The 23474-nt window shown below is 49.4% G+C and overlaps 1 protein-coding gene across 3 annotated transcripts; it reads left to right on the top strand.

The window, feature by feature from the left end:
• The first annotated feature begins 527 nt into the window (after window positions 1-527).
• Window positions 528-21836, top strand: tdrkh (tudor and KH domain containing). 3 transcript variants are annotated; one of them, XM_067975891.1, is made up of 14 exons: window positions 528-663; window positions 3402-3554; window positions 5076-5182; window positions 5271-5478; window positions 6611-6753; window positions 7772-8039; window positions 11086-11252; window positions 12386-12558; window positions 12757-12821; window positions 14524-14675; window positions 17025-17156; window positions 18833-18929; window positions 19614-19695; window positions 20678-21836. In XM_067975891.1, the coding sequence occupies exons 2-13, from the start codon at window positions 3434-3436 to the stop codon at window positions 19667-19669; spliced, it is 1689 nt and encodes a 562-aa protein (XP_067831992.1). In that variant the 5' UTR covers window positions 528-663; window positions 3402-3433; the 3' UTR covers window positions 19670-19695; window positions 20678-21836. The 3 variants fall into 3 exon arrangements, with proteins under 3 accessions (XP_067831992.1, XP_067831990.1, XP_067831991.1); XM_067975889.1 differs by having other exon boundaries at window positions 537-713; XM_067975890.1 differs by having other exon boundaries at window positions 537-713; window positions 20675-21836.
• The last annotated feature ends 1638 nt before the right edge of the window (window positions 21837-23474 follow it).

The following is a 23474-nucleotide window of genomic DNA, read 5'->3' as shown; positions in this document are numbered from 1 at the left end:
AGCGCGGGAAAACAGCGCGCGGCAAACACATCACGTGTTGTCAGGAGGGAGCGCTCGTGGCGGAGGGCGGGGACTCACCTTCCCTCCGCCCCTACTGCGCACGCGTAGTCCGTACCTCGCCGACCGCCCGCACCTCCTCAGCCTCTGGTTGATCGCCTCCGTCTCTTCTGCGCGTGCGCGCTGGGTAAAACAAAGCCGTTTCGTTTGGTTTCTTCCACCCTCCCCCTCCCTAATAAAACCGTCCCGCGCATGCGCAGAATTGGCGTGCGTGCGCCGACGCCGCGAAAATAAAAATAGGAAAAACTATCCCGGGAACCGCGCCGACAGAACGGGAAGGGGGATGCGGATTGGGGAAAAAAAAGATGGTTATTAGCTGGGAAAGCGGACTTGCGGCCTCGATTTGCTCCCCCCCCCCCCCCCCCCCCCTGAAGGACTGGCAGCCGAGCGGGAAAACTACAACTCCCAGCGTGCAGTTCGGGGCCCGCTGGGTGTCCCGGATGTGATGCCAACGGCCGCGCTGATTGGTCAGGATTAAAAGGCGGGACCAGCCCCCGCCGCTGGTTGGCCGTTTTGGGGGCCGGAGGGGCCGCGGCGCCTGTGGACGGGCGGCGATTAAAGGGCCGGCCCCAGGGCGGGCTGGAGACCGAGGAGGAGGAGCGGCCGGTAGAGATCGTGAGGGGGGGGAGAGAGAGAGAGAGACACAAGGGATTGAGGTACCGGGACCCCGGGGCTGGGCGGAGAAGAGATGGTGGGACGGATGGGATGGAGAGGCTGCAGCCAATGAATGGGGGATGGGGCGGGGCGGAGGATACTGAGGGGATGGTGGGGATGAGTAGGGGTGGGATAAGATGAGGTGAGGTACTGGGGGCAGGGTTAGGATGAGCTGGGTGGCAGAGGTGGGATGAGTCGGGGCGTCGGGGGGCATGGGCGGGATGAGTCGGGGGGCATGGGCGGGATGAGTCGGGGGGCATGGGCGGGATGAGTCGGGGGGCATGGGCGGGATGAGTCGGGGGGCATGGGCGGGATGAGTCGAGTGTGGGGGGCATGGGCGGGATGAGTCGGGTGTGGGGGGCATTGACGGGATGAGTCGGGTGGCATGGGTGGGGTGGGCTGGGGTACTGGGTGCTTGGATGAGTTGGATGCCTGGGGGCGTGGGTGGGATGAGTTGGGGTATGGGGGGGATGAGTTGGGATACTGGGGGCAGGGATGGGATGTGTTGGATGCCTGGAGGCAGTGTTGGGGGCCTGGGTGGGAAGAGACATCTCAATATAAAAAGGTGGGGGTGGGGGATAGTGCTGGAGCCTGAGGTAACTCCCTGGGGAATAAAATCAATATGGTGGCACTGAGCTTGGGTGTAAAAGCCTGTAGACTGAGGGGAGGTAAGGGTCTCCATGCTTTTGAGGGTCTGGGAAAGAATAAGAAGAGAAGCTGTAAAAAGTCTTCTGTTTGGGATGGGGCTTTTGGAGCTTCTAAGATGAATGAGAGAAAAGTTTAGAGGAGCTGTAATATCCATATTGACCTATGTATGATATGTATTATCACTCATACTGATACTTTAACTGCTTCTGGCAATTTTTAATGCAGACATTGTCACTTAGCACATGAAGCACAATTTGCTACCCAAGTGTAGAAATACGCTCCATGTCACACCCTACCAGATCACTTATTAATAGTTATTCATTATATATATTCAACAGGCTGGGAGAAAGACTGAACAGGCTGAGGTGGTGACCAAATAGGGATCTTTAAGATCATGAAGAGGTTCGATAGGGTAGATGTTTCTATTTGTGGCGGTGACCAGAACTCGGGGCCATAACTTTAAGAGAGTCACTAATAAATCCAATGGGGAATTCAGGAAAAACTTCTTTACCCAGAGAGTGTTGAGAATGTGGAACTCGCTCCCACATGGAGTGGTTGAGGCGAATAGCACAGATGCATTTAAGGGGAAGCTGGATATGTACATGAGGGAGAAAGGAATAGAAGCCTATGCTGATAGGGAGGTATGAAGAGGGGTGGGAGGAGACTCATGTGGAGCATAAACACCGGCATAGACCCGTTGGGCAGAATGGCCTGTGCTGTAAATACTGTATAATATAAACAAATCTTCCTGGGAGTTTTTCATAGAAGTAGTTTGATGTATGGTTCTATAACATCAGGAGTGTTATCCCATGTAATGCAATATGTATTATTCTGATGCTAAGGTGCATCTATGTCCCTTTTTAAGGCTACGAAGTCTAGCTGTTAAGTAAGCACAGGCTCGGGTCAGTCAGAGTTCACTTGTTTGGTCAGGGAACTTTGGTCTATGCTGGTCAGTTTTTGGCTACAGCTCCATGACTAATATACCGTGGCAGCAATAGGGGAGCAAGTCTCTGCTCCATCTTCTCATTTATGAGTTCATCAGGAGACAGGGGTAGTGAAAAAAACTAATTTTTTAAATTTGCAAACGTAGGTGAATATTGAGTCCCAGCAAGAGTGCCTCAAAGTTAATTGCTGTGAAAAATCTAGAAACTGAGTTGATGAAGAAATAAAAGAAAATGCAACTATTTGCAGCAAAGCTGAGGAGCGACTGAGTATAATATGGAGTAGAGAAATATTTGAGTTTTATTTCCTGATTTCCCCTCCAACTCTCTCCTGAAGAGGATAGAGAGAAACTATTTCCTCTGGTGGGGGGGGGGGGGGGGGAGTCCAGAACATGGGGGGCATAACCTTAAAATTAGAGCCAGGCTGTTCAGGGGTGATGTCAGGAAGCATTTCTTCACACAAAGGGGAGTGGAAATCTGGAACTCTCTTTCTCCCAATAAAGCTGTTGAGGCCGGGGGTCAATTGGAAATTTCAAAACTGAGATTGATAGATTTTTGTACGGTAAGGGTATTAAGGGATATGGAGCAAAGGCGAGTGGATGGAGTTAAGATACAGATCAGCCATCTATTTATGAAGTTTTGTTCTGGTGAATTTTTTGCGTCCCTCAAGGCAAGAGATGTTAGTGCCAGGGAGTGGAAGTAGATTAATTGGTGCTGGGGAGTGGAGATGATTAGTACTAATATCTTAATAGGCGGGGGAAAATCATACTTTGGGTCAATATGTGTTACTCTTCTTGTGTGAGACACTCAATTCATCCCCTCGAGTTGTTCCCAACTCCAGTTACAGGTCTGTATCCACTCGGTAGGTCTGTGATACTCCACCCTGCTGCTGTACACCTCTCTCCGGACACAAGTGTGGACGGGTGGAATCTAGAAGTGCACTGTCATTCTCTCACACGGGATGACGTCGTACGAAAGTCTCAGCGTTACGCTGTACTGGAATCCTAGTACCGATGCTGCTACTCTGGGAATTGGTCTCAGGGTTGTGTGGTGCTGATGTACTTTACTCCCTTGGTTAAACGGAGATTTGTTTTCCCGCAGGAGGGTCTAGGTTTACACGGCGTGCGGGGAAGATGTCGGGCAGAAACCCTTGGAATAGCCTCACGGCAACACAGAAGGTGATGTTAGCTGTCGGGATCCCAGCCAGCGCTGCTGCTTTGTATATACTGTACAGGAGATACCGGGAGACCCGAGGTAAGGGCGGGCAGCCAACCTGGAGAGCGTTGAATGCGTTTCGAAGCTAATTCTGATTCCCGCTGGCTACCCCATCGGTAGTTTCTGCAGGTGAATCTTCCCCGGTTTTCTCTGCTGCTCCCTCTTGCGCGGGCATGGGTGCCACGGTTGCCGTCCAGTCTCACACCAAGTGCCCATTCTTCACAACCCCGATCTCTGCTTTCTGACCACGTGTCCTCCCTGCCTCTCCCTCCCATGCACCGACTTTTCAGTGGATCAGGTGGTGGGGGTGGCGAAGAGGCAATGTGTGACTCACTCCGCTGCGTCCTGCCTCCGTACCCCTCCCCCCCCCCCCCCCCCCCCCCACAATTGCTGCCGGCTGGTCCTCTCAGCGCATGCCTGGGTGTACGTCAGACAGTGCAAATGGAGCACCCTGTTTAAACGCTGCCCACCAGAGCCAGCGGTTGACGGGGAGCGGGGAGAACAACGTTTACGTGACGGCTAGAACCAGGGCAAGCACTGGTACAAATCGTAGAGTGGGAGGTCACAGCCATGGGCAGCTCGCATCAGAACTCCTCCCTCTTTCTGGTGGGGCTTGAGGGGGGCATCTCTGTAACAACAGGTGGAAGTGATTTCTCTCTCTAAGCTTAGGCCTTACTTTTGGTGGGATATTAAACCATGACGAGGCATCACAGCTTAGCCCAATCCTGTGCACACGAACGCACTTTCCAGTAAGGGTCCCGGATATCTATCAGGTACAGCAGTCCGGCCTTTTGTTTTTCATTACCTCCTTGTCTAGCCCAGGTACTATGGCTAATTGTCGAGCCCCCACAATCATCCCGGCTGAGACCTTCATAGAATGATGCAGCGCAAAAGGAGGCCATTCGGCCCGTCGTGCCCGTGCCGGCTCTGTGAAAGAGCTATCCAATTAGGCCCACTCCCTTTTGCTCTTTCCCCATAGCCCTGCAAATGTTTTTTTTTTCAAGTATTTATCCAATTCCCTTTTCGAAAGTTGCTATTGAATCTGCTCCCACTGCTCTTTCCGGCAGCAAGTTCCAGATCATAACCACTCGGTCCAGACTTTTTTATTCGTTCATGGGATGCAGGCGTCGCTGGCAAGGCCAGCATTTATTGCCCATCCCTAATTGCCCTTGAGAAGGTGGTGGTGAGCCGCCTTCTTGAACCGCTGCAGTCCGTGTGGTGAAGGTTCTCCCACAGTGCTGTTAGGAAGGGAGTTCCAGGATTTTGACCCAGCGACGATGAAGGAACGGCCGATATATTTCCAAGTCGGGATGGTGTGTGACTTGGAGGGGAATGTGCAGGTGGTGGTGTTCCCATGTGCCTGATGCCCATGTCCTTCTAGGTGGTGGAGGTCGCGGGTTTGGGAGGTGCTGTCGAGGAAGCCTTGGCGAGTTGCTGCAGTGCATCCTGCGGATGGTACACACTGCAGCAACTGAGCCCGGTCCATACGGCTCAGCAGCACACTGTATTTTTCAGGGCAGTCTCCATCCTGCGATGACTGTGCTTGTGTTTCTGGTCTAGATGAGCACTGTGTGCTGGTCGGTGATGGTCAGATTGCCATGGAGATGAGAGTTCCTCGGGATACGGTGAAGATCATAATCGGACGGCAGGGCTCCACCGTCAAACAGGTGAGCATGGAATTCGGTGAGATCCCTCTTGCACAAAGCGGTCTCCTAATTGTTTCACCAACATTTCTCCTTTTCCTTCCGCCTCTAGCTGCGGAAGGAAACGGGGGCCCGGATTGAGATCGAGGACAGCGAGGAGGCGGACGGGGACGAGGGGGCAGCGGAGCGGCTGCTCACCATCGTCGGGTCGCCGGTACAAGTGTGCAAAGCCAAGGTCGCCATCCACCAGCTCCTGGCTGAAGGTGTAAAGATAACAGAGGAGCTGCACGTCCCGCATCGAGCGGTGGGACGCATCATAGGTAATGCGCCCAACAGACCAAAGTACCAGCTGTTCAAAACAGCCAGGCCGCACAGCTCAGATTTGTATTCGCTCGTGTATAGAAGATTAAGGGGGTGATCTGATTTGAGGTGTTTAAGATGATTTAAAGGATTAGACGGGGTGGATCGAGAGACAATCGTGTGCAACAAGGAGACCAACAAACTTAGCAGTTCACTGATTTAACTCACTCGGCCATAAGGGCGCTCCTTCCAGCCGTTTAGATAGAGCAACTCTTGGGTGGGGGAGGCCTCTGGGACACTGGATCGCAAGTAGTTTGGGGAGGGAGGGACGGAGAGAGAGAGAGGGGGAAAACATAAATCGTCAAGGATAAGACAGACCATTCAGCTCAGTAAGGGCTTCCCTCCAGCATTTCCAACTCGTCCATCTCACTGTATGCTGAACCCCCGGATATCCTTGATTCCACAACCTTACCTGCTACATTTAACCCCTTTCTGAAGTAAAAGCCCTTTTCTGAGCTCTGTTTTAAATTTACTTTAAACTAATTTAGATGCTCCTCTCGTTCTCCTGAAAGAAAGAGCTTGCATTTATATAGCTCCTTTCACAACCTCAGGGTGTACAGCAAATGAAGTACTTTTGAAGCGTGGTCACTGTTGTAATGTAGGAAACGCGGCAGCCAATTTGCGCACAGCAAGATCCCACAAACAGCAATGTGATAAATGACCAGATAATCTGTTTTTGTTGATGTTGGTTGAGGGATAAATATTGGCCATGACACTGGGGAGCACTCCCCCTGCTCTTCTTTGAAATAGTGGCCACGGGATCTTTTACGCCTACCCGAGAGGGGCAGACGGGGCCTCGGTTTAGCATCTCATCCGAAAGACAGCACCTTCGAGAGTGCAGCACTCCCTCAGTACTGCTCTGGGAGCGTCGGCCTGGATTTTGTGCTCAAGTTCTGGGAGTGGGGCTCGAACCCAAGATCTTCTGACTCCGAGGCGCAAGAGTGCTACCCGCTGAGCCGCAGCTAAACCTTAAAGTAATATTAGGAAGTGACCAGAAAGTTAATTTGCGTTGCCGCCTTGCGCTATTTTAGATGGAAGGTTAGTGCGGGATTTGTTGGCTGTTGAGCAGTAACCGTTTTGACCTCGCACCAGGTCGCGGAGGGGAGAGTATCCGTGCGATCTGTCGGAACACGGGGGCAAAGATCGTGTGCGAGAAGGAGACCTGTGAGCAGATTCTGGATATGAGGCGCTCTGTCAGGATCAGTGGCACGAGGCAAGAAGTGGCTGCAGCCAAGGTAAGTCTGTGTGTATGTTTGCTTTTTTTTATTGAACACTAGTCGATGTTCTTTGGTGCTACTCGCAAGTGGCGAGGGGGCTGGCTTAAGAACTGGGTCGAGGCGCAAGAGCCACTGATAGCCCACCCACTCCCCCCACCACCGGCGCACCCTGGCTGCAGTGTGTACTAACTACAGGATGCACTGCAGCAACTCGCCAAGGCTTCAACAGCACCTGCGACCTCCACCACCTAGAAGGGCAGCAGGTGCATGGGGAACGCCACCACCTCCAAGTCTCTCACACACCATCCCGACTTGGACAAGTATTGGTCGTCCCTTCATCGTCGCTGGGTCAAAGTCCTGGAACTCCCCACAGAAGTACCTTCCCCACACGGACTGCAGCGGTTCAAGAAGGCGGCCCACCACCACCCTCTCAAGGGGCAACTAGGGGATGGGCAATAAATGCCGGCCTCGCCAGCGATGCCCACATCCCCAGAATGAATTTTTTTTAAATAGCGATCAGGAGCAGGAACCCTGCCTGCCTTTTCCCGTCCTTAGCCCAGCGCACGGAGACTGACTGACTCAGTTGAGATCAGTGAAGTGATCAAAACACCAGGATGAAATCTAGGATCTTCCTGGTCAGTGTGCTCAGTGCCACTCTGGGTGGTCCAGTTACTAATTAAACCATCAGGGGGAGCTCCCTCTCCAATTTATAACATTATCTTTGTTTAAGTAGTCATGAGGCATTTTTTAAAAATCTTATAGACTCTGGTTAGGTGTGAACTGGGAGCCTAAATAGTCAGATCGGGAGTGTCTCCTGTATTGTTACCCTGCCTGAGATCCGCTAACTCCACACAGACCAGGAACTGAGCGAGACTCTGTTACAGTCGGGAGAGCTGGACGCCTTGTTTTTTTTATTAAGGTTTCTGAGATGCAGCTTCCAAACAAAAAAGCTCCGCACCGGTTTCTCTTGTGGCCGAGCGTCTTATTTCCGTCTGACGGCCCCCTCCTGTTCTCTTCCCCCCCCCCGCCCCCTCAGGCGCTGATCGCGGCGAAGGTGGACGAGGAGGCAGCGTTCCGCCAGGAGCTGGCCTGCTCCGCTGCCAGCAGGCGCCAGCGCAAGCACCCCATCTGTGCGCCGACGGAGCGGGCTTCGAGCGCCCACTCCGGGAACGGAGGCGTGACCTCACCGGAGAGCGGAGACGAGGACGAGGAGGATGAACGCCGAACAAACCCGACCATCACCGTCGAGCAGCAGGATGAGGGAGACGCTGAGGAAGACGACCAGAGAGTGTCCAAATTTGAGAGTAAGAGCCAGTAATTTGGTGCTGCCAAGTCCCCCCCACCACCTCCTCCCCCCGCCCAACCCTGATTTTAAACAGCGATTTACTTGTACTTCTTTTAACTTAGTATTCTGCATTCAATATTTTACTGTACGGTTTCCTCTACGTTGGGGAGACCTAATGCAGATTGCCTGATCGCCTTGCCGAACACCTCCGTTCAGTCTGCAAGCGTGACCCTGAGCTTCCAGTCACTCGCCGTTTTAATTCTCCGTCCCGCTCCCACGCTGACCTCTCCGCCCTCTGCCTCCGTTGAAGTTCGAGAAACAGCGTCTCGTCTTTCGATGGGGCGCTTTACATCCTTCCGGACTCGACGTTTTGAGTTCAACAACTTCAGATCATGATCAAATTTTATTTGGTAAAGTTGCACAAATCAGTAACTGCTATTTTTTTTAACTTGCAGTGTAAGAGGCAGCAAACCTTGATGTATTTTTACCTAATACAGATTCAAAATAACTGTGCTGAATTTATTTAAGGTGGTGAGATCAGTTCCTCCTAGTACAGTAAAATATTTTACAACAGTATTAGTTTGCAAAAGTTACGGGTGTTTAGTAAAGCATACTTACGGCACTGAATACAAAAATCCATAATTAGACCCATACAATAAATTGCAACGACCAAAAATGAGACTGCACCAAATCAGCACTGCTTCAGGCTCTGTGTATACATTAAAGTGCTCGCCATCCTACATATTTTTAGTTAGCAAGTCTTCAACTTCGGAATAAACCTCTTACAAAATAACAAGTGTGTGCTTTAAATGTGATCAAAAAGAATATTAAAGATGTCATTCTCAACAAAATAAATTACTTTTTTAGGCAGGGATTGGACCTACAACCTTGAGTAAATATATTTTGAACAGCAAACCCACAATCCCTTCTAGTGTACTGAGTTTAAAATAGTTTCTGCCTCGATTATGAATATCATAATACCCCTCTTCGCAATTGCATAAAGTTACTGCTAATTCCCACTGCACTCGGCATTTTAGTTCACTTCATATATTTCAGTGTTATATCACAATTAAAGGGGGACTGAACAGAAATTCCTATGTCTTTTTTTTTACATCGGTAACCGCGGAGTTTACAAATCAGAGGTCAAATCGATAGGGTTCGGTAGGATCTGTAATATTGAAAAATAAACCTGGTCTTACCCGAGTTAGGATGGTATATGTGTACTTCCCAAAATCCCAGACAGGGCCAATTACGTTATTTGAAGAATGTAACATATTTTTCTTTACAAAAGTAGCAAACAAGGGAAGGTTAATATTCTTAATTGCAAGCTAACCAGCAACCTGTCAATGGCAGGCAGTCCTTCAAATGACAGATTTCACAGATTAGTGTTTGGAAGAAAGTTTTGCATAGAATGGATTTTTTTTTAAAAAGAAACCTTTCAAATCAAAGGCAATTGTGACAGAAACATTGGGCAGCAAATTCCAACATGTAAAATGTTAATCTCCATTTGCACATCAGGTTACATTTTTCTACCTCGCTTTTAATCCTGCCGAACAGACGGATAGTTTGAGCCTGGTATGTGATGACCAGGGTAAAAATTAAATGGTGTATTTATTTTGAGAATAATTGACAATACTAATCGCTGAGAAGGCAATGCTGCGAGCAATTATTCAAGAATCACACATTCTGCTGTTCGTAATAACCAGGAACAGATACCCTTATGCTCCTGTGTGTGCGTGTCCCCGACCTCACCTGGACGCCTCGTACTTACTGGTGCACTGCCCCTCATCCAAAGTGTTGAGCAGTCCCATGCTGGCTTGTGTCTTTCGCTTAGTGAGTGCTTACCCCTTCCCCCTACCCTCCAGGCTCTCGATAACTGGGTAGCTCAGATCAGAGCTGTATGCAGCCCCTTGAGAATCACTTCCTCCTGGACCCATAGCTCAATGCAGTGGTAAGACTGAACGGTTGGTATTCAGTACACTCTGCACAGGCACCTTCGAGCCGATTGTTCTGTACTTCCTTTCTTTTAAACGTTTATGCAATTATAGAGCGCTGTAGCGCAGAAGGAGGCTATTTGGCCCATCGTGCCTGTGCTGGCTCTTTGAAAGAGCTACCCAATTAGTCCCACTCCCCCCTGGCTCTTTCCCCATAGCCTTGCAAATTGTTAAAATATTTATAGGATATTTAACACTGCTCTGTTAGTTATTGGGTTGTGTAATATCTGCCCTACCCCTCCTCAGCTTCAAGTACCCCATCCAACACACTCTGCCTCCGCCTTGCGGCCTCTGTGTTCAAATCAAGACTTGTTGCACTGTTTCCTTTTTTGTTTTTTTAATTCATTCTGGGGGTGAGGTCATCACTGGCAAGGCCGGCATTTATTGCCCATCCCTCGTTGCCCTGAGTTTGAGTTAAGAGTGTTGTGGGGACTAGAATCACATACACGCCAGACCGGGTAAGGACGGCAGGTTTCCTTCCCTAAAGGGCATTAGTTAACCAGTTGGGTTTTTACGACATTCCACAGCTTCATAGTCACTTTTTTTTTTTTACTGATAGCTTTTTATTTCCAAAATCTGAATTCAAGTTCAGCGGTGGGATAATGTCGTCTGGATTATTAGTCCAGGCCTCTGGATTGCTAGTCCAGTAACTACATTACGGACAGGACTTCAAATCTTAACTCCCTCTGCCGCCTTGTCCTATAATCTAGAGGGGTTTAAGGTGGCGTCACCTCACCAGTACTTGATAGGGAGAGATGAAGAGGTGTGGAGCATAAGCGCCAGTATAGACCAGTTGGGCTGAATGGCCTCTTTCTGTGCTGTAAACTCTTAATACTTCCTGATTTACCTCTCATCCTTTCAGTCATGGCAACGTGCTTCAGACTGGGCTCTTCACCCAGGTTTCTGAATTAAAACCAGTTAAACCTCAGCCAGACTTGTCCCTCAGAGTGTACTTTACCCAATGCAACTACAGCCCCCACTTTGGAAAATCCTGCATGTACAATTTCTCCTGCACTGATTCAGGATGCGTAACCTGATTGATTTATTTTCTTCCCCCTCCCTTTCCCGCAGTTCCCAGCCCCGACTTCAGCTTCCTGGCAGACGAACATTTGGAAGTTTATGTCTCGGCGGCAGAAAACCCGAATCACTTCTGGATCCAGATCCTGGGCTCCAGGTGTCTACAACTCGACAACCTGACCTACGAGATGTCTCGCTATTATGGCAATGTCAGTGGTACGGTGAGTGCAGGTTGTACAACAACTTGCCTTTAACGCAGTGAAACGTCCCAAGGCGCTTCGCAGGAGCGTAAATCAAACAAAATTTGATACCGAGCCGCGTAGAGATATTAGGACAGGTCACCAAAAGATTGTTCAAGAGGCAGGCTTTGAGAGTCTTAAAGGAGGGTAGAGAGGCGGAGAGGTTTAGGGAGGGAATTCCAGAGCTTAGGGCCCAGGCAGCTGAAGGCACGGCCGCCAATGGTGGAGCGATGAAAATCGGGGATGCGCAAGAGGCCAGAATTGGAGGAGCGCAGAGATCTCGGAGGGTTGTAGGGCTGGAGGAGGTCACAGAGATAGGGAGCACTATTTACAGTGGAGGAGACGGGTTAGAGAAAGGACACTGGCTGAGGTAGTTTATGTATCTCCTTCTTCTATCGCTGAGACACGTGTTCAAATCCAGCCCAGAGCGACATCGCCAAAAATTATTAGGAACAGGAAAAGGTCTCTGGAGCCCATTCCTTTTTAGTGCATCTGCTCCACCTTCTCACCACATCCCTCAATCCTCTCTCTCCCTAGAAACGCATCTTGATCCCATTTGTACTGTGCAGGTCAATACTTACTCCACAATTCGATTACCTCTTCAATGACAAAAGTTCCCTCCAACTTCCCTTGGGTGTCCGCCATGGCTCACACTCTCCTGTGAGTCAGAAGGTTGTGGATTTGAGCACGTACTCCAGGCCGACATTCCCAGTGCCAGTGCTGAGGGAGCGCTGCACTGTCGGAGGCGCCGTCTTTCGGATGAGACTGAGGCCCCGTCTGCCCCCTCGGGTGGACGTAAAAGATCCGACTGCCACTATTCGAATAAGAGCAGGGGAGTTCTCCCCAGTATCCTTGCCGATATTTATCACTAAAACAGATTATCTGATCATTATCACATTGCTGTTTGTGGGATCTTGCTGTGCGTAGATTGGCTGCCGCATTTCCTACATTACAACAGTGAGTACACTTCAGAAGTACTTCGTTGGCTGTAAAGCGCTTTGGGACATCCTGAGGTCATGCAAGACACGTTAGAAATGCAAGTCTTTCTTTCCCTTTCTCTCTTTCCTTTTTGTCTCCTTTCTTTTCATCTTCCTTTCCTTACAAAATGCCCGCAGGGGGAGGAGTTCACCCCAAAGCTGGGGAACATCGTGGCGGCTCCATTCCAGGACGACGGCTTTTGGTACCGAGCGCGAGTGCTGGGTTTCCTGGAGAGCGGGAACGCCGACCTATATTACGTCGATTACGGAGACAACAGGGAGGTTCCGATCGGGAAGCTGCAGATCCTGAGGTCAGTGTGATGTTTCCCCCCCCTTCTCCTTCAGTCCCAGGCGGGCTGAGCCATGCTGGGGGGGGCTACGGCCCTTTTTCACTTTTTTTTTTCCTCGCATTTTTTTTAATTTACTTACTCCCATCCTCTGAAATATGCCAGGAAATTCAACAATGAAGGAGTTTACATCTAGCAATGATTTTTCTGTTCTGGTTTCAGGAGTGATTTCCTGAGCCTCCCGTTCCAGGCCGTGGAATGCAGCCTCGATGGAATCCAGCCAGTCGGTGAGTTATTTTCATCCAACCATTCGACCAACTAGAAGGGTGGGCCTGAAGAGTCATCGGACTCTGGCAAGTCCAGTTCTGCAGGGAGACAACTCGCATTTATACAGTGCCTTTAACTCAGTGAAACGTCCCAGGGCGCTTCATAGGGGTGTAAACCAGTCAAAATTTGACACCGAGCCACATAAGGAGATATTAGGACAGGTGACCAAAAGCTTGGCCAAAGAGGTAGGTTTTAAGAAGCATCTTAAAGGGGGAGAGAGAGAGGCGGAGAGGTTTAGGGAGGGAATTCCAGAAGTTGTTCCAAGAATAGAGTTGAGCACGACCACCTCTGGTTTCTTGTGGGCATCTCTCAAAGCCCAAAGGTTGCCCCTAATTTTGCCCAAAATTGAATCTCCCCAGAGGATGGCTGGTGTAGGGAATAGGAAATCTCACTGGTGCAGCAGGAAGTGCCTTACTGAGGCGGAGAAACTTTTTTGGCAGTGGCGAGGGAGTTTTGCTTTGCGCCTAGCTATCTGGCTTGGGCGTTTTTATTGATGGCGGGCCCGTGAGTTGGAGAGCGTTCCGTTTCCCCAGCACTAACATCCCGCACCTCGAGCGTCACCATTCACGGTAGCTGAGGCCTTCAGGCCAGGAAGGGTCTTGCTTGGATGCTCGTTCTGTACTGAGTTAGCTTCGCTCGCCAAGGGCAGAGGCTGAGGCACTGCCATCGGCCCCTGGGCTAGAGAGGAGAAAGATCAGCCAGGGTTTTCTGATGCGGCTGAAAAGTGCAGAGGTTGCATGGGAGCAGGATTGGGCTCAGCTGTGATGCAGCATGTGGTCAAATAGCCTGGCGCTGCTTCAAGAATGTCTTTTAATATTACATAGGAGTTACAGCGCAGAAACGGGGCACTCAGCTCAACTGGTATATTTGAAGGGAAAAAATTTGTAGGGCTACGGGGAAAGAGTGGGGGAATGGTACTAACTGGATTACTCTTACAAAGAGCCAGCATAGGCTCGATGGGCTGAATAGCCTCCTTCTGAGCTGTAACGATTCTATGGTCTATGCCGGTGTTTATGCTCCACACGAGCCTCCTCCCTCCCTACTTCATCTAACCCTATCAGCATATCCTTCTATTCCTTTCTCCCTCGTGTACATATCGAGCTCCCCCTTAAATCCATCGATGTTATTTGCCTCAACTACTCCTTGTGGTAGCGAGTTCCACATTCTCACCACTCTCTGGCCAAAGAAGTTTCTCCTGAATTCGCTATTGGATTTATTGGTGACTCTCTTATATTTATGACCCCTAGTTCTGGTCTCCCCCCCACAAGTGGAAACATCTTCTCTATATTTACCCTATCGAACCCCTTCGTAATTTTAAAGACCTCGATTGGGAAAACAAATTTTTACGCAGCGAGTTGTTCTGATCTGGAAAGGGCGGTGGAAGCAGATTCAATAGTAACTTTCAGAAGGGAATTGGATAAATACTCGAAGGGGAAAATTTTTGCAGGGCTACGGGGACAGAGCAGGCGGGAGTGGGTCTGATTGAATAGCCCTTTCAAAGAGCCGGCACATGCACGATGGGCCGAATGACCACCTCCTGTGCTGTATCGTTCTATTGCATCATCGGCGGGAGGGGAGGGGAGTGCGTGGCAGGGAAAAGGAGATTTTTTTTTAAAAAAAGAAGCAAGTGACTGAACACGAGGCCTGTGTTGTGCGTTGCAGGGGAGCAGTGGTCGGAGGAAGCAATGAATTGTTTCGACCGTCTCACGTACTGTGCTGAGTGGAAGATTCTCCTGGCTAAGATCTGCAGTTACTCACAGAGCGGAGGAGTCACCAGGCCGCAGGTGCAACTATTCGACCGAACCTGTGACCAGGTAGGGAATACACCCACAGTCGGTCCGCTCAACTCACCGCTTGGAGGGGGGGGGGTGGGGGGGTCATTTTAATTCAGCTCGCCGGGCAGGAATCTCATGGGGTCGGGTGGGATGCTGGTTTTTACACCCTGCCTAATACTGATTTAGTTGGCGAGTTAAACCGGGCGGGGTGTGAAGCCAGCATTGCTCCCGATCCAGTCAGTTCCCCGACGGGCGGGTCAGGTTAACATTTCCCCACCGTGTGCTTAGATTTGGGTGCCTCACATTAAGAAGCATAGAAAGGCCATGGAGAGGTGTTTAAGATGGATAAAGGATTCGATAGGGTCGATGGAGAGAAACTATTTCCTCCGGTGGGAGAGAGTCCAGAACAAGGGGGCAGAACCTTAAAATGAGAGCCAGGCCGTTCAGGGGTGATGTCAGGAAGCATTTCTTCACACAAAGGGGAGTGGGAATCTGGAACTCTCTTTCCCCCCCCCCCCCCCCACCACCCCTAAAAAAAACTGTTGAGGGGCTGGGAGTCAATTGGAAAATGTCAAAACTGAGAGTGAGATTTTTGTTGGGTGAGGGTGTTAAGGGTGTCGAAACTTACACTATACCAATGCATTAACACCTAAACAAGTAGTACAAAGAGAAACTTTATTGAGCCCAACTTGTATACAACTGGAAGAGCATCTCAAAACAATGGTTGAAGGTACAACTTCCTCGAGTCAGTGAAACAGCTCATGTTTATACAGTTCAATAAGGAACGCCCATCTGTTACAGAATATGGGCGTACACGTACATTCTTTATTGGCTCAGGTAGTTGGTCAATCAAGTACTGAGCCTGCCCCCAGAACATCCATAGCCATCTTATTATTTTTGCACGTAGGCCTGAGCATTCCCTTCCTTCCTACATTCCTGCCTCTTGTTATCAGTAGGGCTGAAGCTAGTCTCAAGGCCACATGGCCGTTCAAGAAACTGTATTCTTATTATATTCTTGTAGTCAGCTACACCCTTATCTTTAAGAGAGGCCAGGCTGTACTAAGCACCTGTTCAACTAACTTAATTATCAACATACCAAGGCTTAAACGTAATTACACAATTGTGCTTCTATGTGTACTGTAGCTAAACCTGTTGTGTGAGTTAAGTGAGTTAATAAAGAGTTAATATGGTCAAGTATCCCTTCATGCACTTCCACAAGGGTTAGGGAACCAAGGCGGAGATGGAGTTAAGATACAGATCAGCCGTGATCTAATTGAATGGTGTAACAGGCTCGAGGGGCTGAATGGCCTCCTCCTGTCTTTTTTTTAAAAAGAGTGCAGAAGAGATTTACTAAGATGATACCAGGGTAAAGGCTTTAGTTATGAGGAGAGGCCCCTGCCTGAAACGTTGAGTAGTCTCCTCTCTCCACAGATGCTGACTGAGCCGCTGAGTGCTTCAAGGATTCTCTGTTTATTTTGGTAGAGAAACTGGGGCTCGTTAGAACAAAGGTTAAGGGGAGATCTGAATGAGGTGTTCAAAATTATGAGGGGTTTTAATGAAGTAAATCAGCTGAGACGAATAGCATAGAGGGGAAGCTAGATAAGTACATGAGGGAGAAAGGATATGCTGATAGGGTGGGAGGAGGCTCGTGTGGAGCATAAACCAGTAGGGCCGAATGGCCTGTATCTGTGCTGTAAATCGGGTGAAAGCTATTTCCATTGGTCAGTGAGTAGGTAACGATTTTAAATCATCACCAAAAGATCAAAGGGAGAGGTTAGGAGAGTTATTTTGTTTGTGTAGAGGGTTGTTAGGACGTGGATTGCCTGATCCGAGACAGTGGGGAAGCAGAATCCTTTTTAAAAGGAGAAATATTTGTAAAAGAAAAATTAGTGTGAGGAATGGAACTGAGTGGAGAGCTCGTCCAGAGAGAGGGCGCAGTGGGCTGAATGGCCTCCTTCTGTGCTGTAAAATTCTCCCATTCTGTGAACTGTCTATAATATTGAGATTGTGCTTGCAATCCGGTTTGGATGTGTTTCTTCTCTCTTCCCCCGGAAGGTGCTGACTTGCTGGGACACGGGCGCTGGTTACCGCCTCGCCTAGTGACTATCGTTCATGTGTGACTCTAGACTGGGAGGCTATGCAACCGTGTGGGAACTGCAGTGGAGCCTGATTCCGACCTCTCCTGATAGCGGGGGTCACTGGATAGCAATCAGGAGCAGGATCCCTGCTGATTCCACCTCATCCCACTTTCTCTGTAGCCCCAGGATGCTGAGGTTCAGTTGTAGTGCCCCCCCCCCACCACTGCTCCATCTAAGATCTGATAAACTCTGATCAGTCAAGCAGCTATTGAAAGGCTCTGTTGTCTCTCGCCCTCTCCTGTTGGTACAGAACCTAGACATTGGAGACGAGCTGGTCCGACTGGGACACGCGATCCGGTGTCCTCGCCTTGCGGGCGTCACGGCCGGAGACGGGTTGGACGCAGACGGAAAGGCTGCGACGACATCTCTTCACGCACTGCTGGTAACGTATATTTCCCCAATCTTCCCCAGCCCTTTGCTGGCACTAGCGCTCCCACCGGGAGAGCTCCAGCTCACAGGTCAGGGAGGGCACAGGTCAGCTGCAGTGAGGGAGGAGAAATCGCCACAGCCCCACTCCAGAGGCTTGAGCCCCCCCATAATCCAGGCCGACCCTCCCAGTGCCAGTACTGAGGGAGCGCTGCACTGTCAGAGGTGCCATCTTTCAGATGAGACGTTAAACCGAGGCCCCGTCTGCCCCTCAGGTGGACGTAAAAGATCCCACAGCCACTATTTTGAAGAAGAGCAGGGGAGTTCTCCCTGGTGTCCTGGGACCGATATTTATCCCTCAACCAACATCACTTTTATTTTTTTTAAAACTGATTATCTGATCATTATCACATTGCTGTTTGTGGGATCTTGCTGTGTGCAAATTGGCTGCTGAGATTCCTACATTACAACAGTGAGTACACTTCAAATGTACTTCATTGGCTGTAAGGCACTTTGGGACATCCTGAGGCTGTGAAAGGCATGATAGAAATGCAAGTTTTTTTTTTCTTTGGTGCCCATGAGATTATTAATTCTTTAAAGAGGTGGCAGATATGGTGGCTGGGGGAAATGCAGTGGATGTGGTGTATATGGACTTTCAGAAAGCCTTTGACAAGATCCCACACAAGAGAAGAATGGCCTGTTTCTGCGCTGTAAAATTCTGTGTAGTAAACGGGGTAGAAAAGGTAGATTCAGAAGTCGGCTTCAACCCAAACCATGACAGTAGGACAAGAGGGCACCGAGTCAGACTGAGGTCCGGGGGGATTTAGGACTGACCTCCAGAAGTGTTTCCACACCCGGAGAGTGATCGACGTGTGGGACGGAGGGAAGTGGAGGCAAAATCCCTGGAATAGTTTTGAGACACGGTTGGATGCTGAGAGTAGGGAACTGGAGAAGGTGCAGAAAAGGTTTGCTAGAATGATCCCAGAACTGAGTGGTTATAACCAATCGGGAAAGATTGATCAGGCTGGGGCTCTTTTCTATAGAAAAGAGGAGGCTGAGGGGGTGACCTGATCGAGGCCTTTAAGATTACGAAGGGGTTCGATAGGGTGGACGGAGAGAAGATGTTTCCACTTGTGGGGGAGACCAGAACTAAAGGTCATAAATATAAGAGAATCACCAATAAATCCAATCGGGAATTCAGGAGAAACTTCTTTACCCAGAGAGTGGTGAGAATGTGGAACTCACTCCCACAAGGAGTGGTTGAGGTGAATAGTGTAGATACATTTAAGGGGAAGCTGGATAAACACAGGATGGAGAAAAGAATAGAAGGATATGCTGATAGGGTGAGATGAAGAAGGGAGGGAGGAGGCTCGTGTGGAGCATAAACACCAGCACGGACCTGTTGGGCCGAATGGCCTGTTTCTGTGCTGTACACTCGATGTAATTCTATGCAACTGTAAGCTTTTACTGGGTGGATGAGCTAGGATTGGCTAAATGGCCTTCCCTTCACCCCTATCCATCATGTGGCCCTGATCTTAAGCTGCCCGGTTGGAGGTTTAATATCTGCCATGTTATTCCTGGGGTGGGGAAGGTGGGGAGGAGGAGAAGGGGGAGGTGTACTCAATAATCATTGGTCTTTTATCCAGCGAGGAAGTCTGCAGGCTACTAACGGGGTGCGTTTGTTTGGGATAGAACGAGGTGACTGGAGGATTGGATGGAAGCCTGGTGTCTGAACTGTGTACGAGAAGCCCAGAGGAACCGCTAACCACATCCTGGCAGACTCACTCAGGTAACAGTGCGTGCGGGTGGAATCCTCCTCAACTAACCGTGGCCGTGCGGTTTCTCCTCTCACCGGCCTCTCAGCAGGGCGGCTCTTCCTCTTCCCCCTTTTTTTCCCTTCCTTTCTCTCCCCCCCCCCCCCCCCCCGCCTTTTTTTCCCTTCCTTTCTCTGTCTCCCCCCCCCCCCCCGCTAGGAACTATTTATTCAGCACCATGGACAGCACACGGAGCAGTAAAGCCTGTTCTCCCCCCCACCCCCCCCAAGTGGCTAATGGTGGAGGGCAGCTAAGGGACAACAGGGAAACGGAGACAAATATTTTATTGAGGGTGGAGGGGGGGAAAAGCCATGTGCTATTTTCATCCTGACACAAAAAATTGTGTTCCAGGAAGGGTATTAACATGGCAGGGGGCCCAGATGCTGAGCGATGTTCCCTGATGTATACTCGACGCGGATTCCCTGACGCTCGAGGTGCAAGGAGCTGATGATCTACATGGAAATCTATTTGTAAACCAATCATCGGATTTTACAGAGCAACAGGGACTCTTGGCAGGGGCAGAAAATGCCAATATCTGGTGTGTGTGTGTGTACACCTTCCGCTGTCTCCTTGTCTTTGGCGTTGCCCAGCTGCCTGGCTGGTAACCCACTGTTGCCAGCTACAATCCTCATGGCCCCTGTGTTTGTGATCTGTTACAGAACCTTCTCTATGCAGCAGTGAAGGGCTGGTCGTGGTGGAGGATGACTTTTTATAGGACTGCGGCCGACCATTCGTTCCAAGGTATGACTCGTCTGTGTGGTGTGTGTGTTCCCACTTTTCCGGGGAGGGGGGGGGGGGGGTTAAATGCTCTGTGATATGTTGAATTAATGTCTGTGCTACATTAGCTGATCCAGCCCTCCACCCCTTATAGTGGGCGTGTTCGTGGGAACACAATGGCCTGTATAATGTGGTAGCGCTGTTACAGTACTGGACTATATAACAACAACGTCCCTTCTGTGTAGCCACCTTTTTGCCCTGCTCCAGTCTGCCCCGCGGACTTATTTAAATTGCAGTCGGTGCTTAGTACAAGCTGTAACCCCACGCACCGCTTCGAGGGGATTAGAAGGGATTCAGTCCACAAAAGGCCATCGAAGATTAACCAGGTGTTATTTTACTTACTTCCGTCTGTCTGTTTGTGAATTCGGTGAACCTTTCACGAGGTGTGAACTCGTGAGTAAGCTGTTTCTCCCCGAAACAAACGGAGCACTTAACACTGCCAACGGATAATGGTTATTGCTTTTTTGGCTGCTGTAAGTGACTGTGGGTTTTAAACGTACACGTTTTAAGTGGTGGAGACTGCAGCATTGTGGGTGCGGTACAAATGACCTGCCTAGGGGAGGGGGGAGAATCAGCCAGGGCTCCTGCTCCTTATTGCTATTTGGTGACCCCTTTTGGAAACACTGTGGGGCCTGGACATCGAGCGATGATTCGACTTGTGAAGAATGAACGGGGTTTCGGGTGATTTTTCTTTTTTTTTTGCCTCCCCTAAAAGTGCTCGGTGTTGACGCTGGAATTTCAGAAACGCTTCGGGCTCTGGCTTGTGTGCGATGTCGACCGTCTCGCTGGCACTCGCACTCGCAGAATGGGCACTGGCAGCACCGATGGAACTGTACCCCATCTCTAGTCGTGCCCTTTTTAGGAGAAGGGAGGAGTTTTTTTTAAAAAAAAAAGTTAACTTCTGGTTGTGGTGAAGGTTTTTAACGGTTCTTTCTGTTCCCAGCAGGAGCGTGACTGGCCGGTGATTGATGGACAGATGTTAACAATTCGCCTCCATCACCCGAAAATTACTTGAATGTACAGTTCAGACCAGAACAGTGTTGGGAGTTTTTTTGGGGTTTTTTTTTTTTTGGTTAAAAGCCTTAAATCTGTCCGGTCTGTGCAAGGCTGGAGGAAGGCAGAGCTTGTTCACTGGGGAGGGAGGGGAAGGAGGGGGGGGCCCCCCCAAGAGATACGCACACCACCCCCCCCCCCCTCCACTACCTGAACACTGCGGAACTGCAAGGCGATGTGTTCTAGCCCTGGTCACTGCTGCAAGGACGGGGGGACGCCCTGTATCACAGCCAGGATTCTCCGAAACCCTCTTGGGGATGAAGTTTGGATTAGAAATTAAGATATGCTCTTTTTTTTGCCAAATAAACGTTCTAACCTCTGTTGGCTGACACGGACTAAATCCCCCCCCTCCCTCCCCAACTGGTTTTGCTCTCAGGTTTTTTGTTGTAAAAACCACTGGCATTGTTTTCCATTAATAACTTTGTGCAAAAATGATTTTATATTTTAAATAAACCCCCTCACCTCCGACGGCTCTGCAGTTAAATGCACCACTGAAGCAACAAGGGCCAGAACATCCCCGGCTCGATGTTTCACCAGCCCTGCTGAGCTAACTGATTTCAGCAGGGCTGCAGATAACTTCAGTGCTGCTGGCTGTGGAGGGGAATCAGACATTGTTCTTTATTGTTTTCTCGCTCTTGCGCTCTCTCTCTTCCGCGCGCTCGCGCTCTCTCGTTCTCATCACTAACCCCTGCTGGAAAGTTTGTGTAGGTAGATGTCCGGTGTGGAAGGAGCCAGGTTAGGCTGTGAGTCCCTTCACAGTCGACTCGCCCACACATTAAGATTGGCCGCTCAGGCGAGGTTTGAGAGAAAGCTTTGGTGCTTGGGGAGGAAGTTAATTTACAATCCACTAAAAAAGAAATTGTCGTCTCAGTGGAAAAGCCGGTAATCCCAAGGGGAATCGCCAGGAGTTGCTGGTCGATCAGGAATACTGGCGACCCATTTTCTTTTAGCCCACCCACTGCTTTTTCTTTTCCCCAGTTCCGTGTTTGCTGAAGTAAGTGACTGTGCAATAAAAAGAAAAACTGAAATTAAAGCTTGTTGAAAATTCAAAATCCCGCCTCCTGAGTTGCTTTATTTATTTATTCATCCATCCTACCGGGCTCGTTTCCTGCCTTGAGGTATAAAGAAAGAAAGAACTCGTATTTCTATAGCGCCTTTCACCACCTCAGGATGTCCCAAAGCACTTTACAGCCAATTACGCCTTTTTTTTTAAGTATAGTCGCTGTTGTAATGTAGGAAACGCAGCAGCCAAATTTGCGCACAGTAAGATCCCACAAACAGCAATGTGACGATGACCAGATCATGTATTCTTTCAGTGACGATGGTTGAGGCCCAGGACACCGGGGAGAACGCAAAATAGTGTCCGTGGGACCTTTTACGTCCACCTGAGGGGGGCAGACGGGGCCTCGGTTTAACGTCTCATCCAAAAGACGGCACCTCCGACAGTGCAGCACTCCCCCGGTACTGGCCCTGGGAGTGTCAGCCTGGATTATGTGCTCCGTGCTGGAAAGCCCACAATAGTGTAGCACTGTGGTATAGCAAATTGGGAATGTAATTCTTTTTTTAAACCATGCCAGCTGATCCCTTGCTGTACCGTTTACAGGTAGTCTGATATATTGGACATGGTTTGGGACTAGCACGTTCCAGTTCTGAGCCCAAGGAGCAACAGACGATAAGGCGTAGCATTTTAAATTTAAAACCACGGCACCTTTTGAGAAGTGTGGGGCCCATACCCGTTTAATACCAACGGGGATATTTTAAATCATGATGGCAGCTGTTTCGAGAGAAATTTTTTTTCCTCCTGAATCCAAATGTAGGTCAGAAAGTGCCTTTTAAAATAAATAATTTGGCACTTTTTAAAAACTAGTGACCCCCGGTCTTCTGCCAATCTGTAGAACGGGAACAATCTATCAATTGGGAGGCTACAGCCCTTTTCATTATTTTATAGACCTCTATCTCTACGTCTACGCTGCTCTACAGTAAATCTGATGTGGAGATGCCGGTACTGGACAAATGTAAGGAATCTTACAACACCAGGTTATAGTCCAACTGTTTTATTTGAAAATCACAAGCTTTCGGAGATTATCTCCTTCGTCAGGTGACTTGTGATTTTCAAATAAAACTGTTGGGCTATAACCTGGTGTTGTAAGATTCCTTACTAAAGTAAATCGATCAAGGTCCTTAGTAAGCGACTCTGGTGCGCAATTGCCGTAGTGCAGGTGCATGTGCCTTTAAGGCTACGATGGTGCATTTGGTCTGTGTTCCTGAGCTGAATTGTCTAATCAGCTACTGGACAGGGTACAGGTCAGAATTCTGCCTTATTTAGACTGACTGAAGCTGTAGATAATGTGGCTCCATTACTGTGATCCCAGTATTTGCAATAAACAGTGTTATACTCGGAGTGTTACGGCAGCACTTCTAAATGGCAGAACATTCCACAGATGTTTCTTTCAAATAGTAACCTGGGAATCTCCCCATACCCCGACCAGATACTGGGGTAGCTTTTAGTGAGAACAGCACTTTGTTGATTGCGGATGGGATGGAACTGATCCAAAGTGTGAGAATCCTACCTCGATTTATCATCCACTGTAAAGGTTAAAAATCCTGGTCACACAAAGGGCTTTAAATACCTTCGATCTGCTGTTTTGAGAACTGTCTGAGGAGTTTGAAATACTACAAGTGAACAGCTG

This window comes from Heptranchias perlo, chromosome 44 (assembly GCF_035084215.1).
Source record: "Heptranchias perlo isolate sHepPer1 chromosome 44, sHepPer1.hap1, whole genome shotgun sequence".
In the NCBI taxonomy this organism is placed as follows: Eukaryota; Metazoa; Chordata; class Chondrichthyes; order Hexanchiformes; family Hexanchidae; genus Heptranchias; species Heptranchias perlo.
Note: the sequence above shows the minus strand (reverse complement) of the source record. Positions and strands in the feature narration are given on the sequence as shown.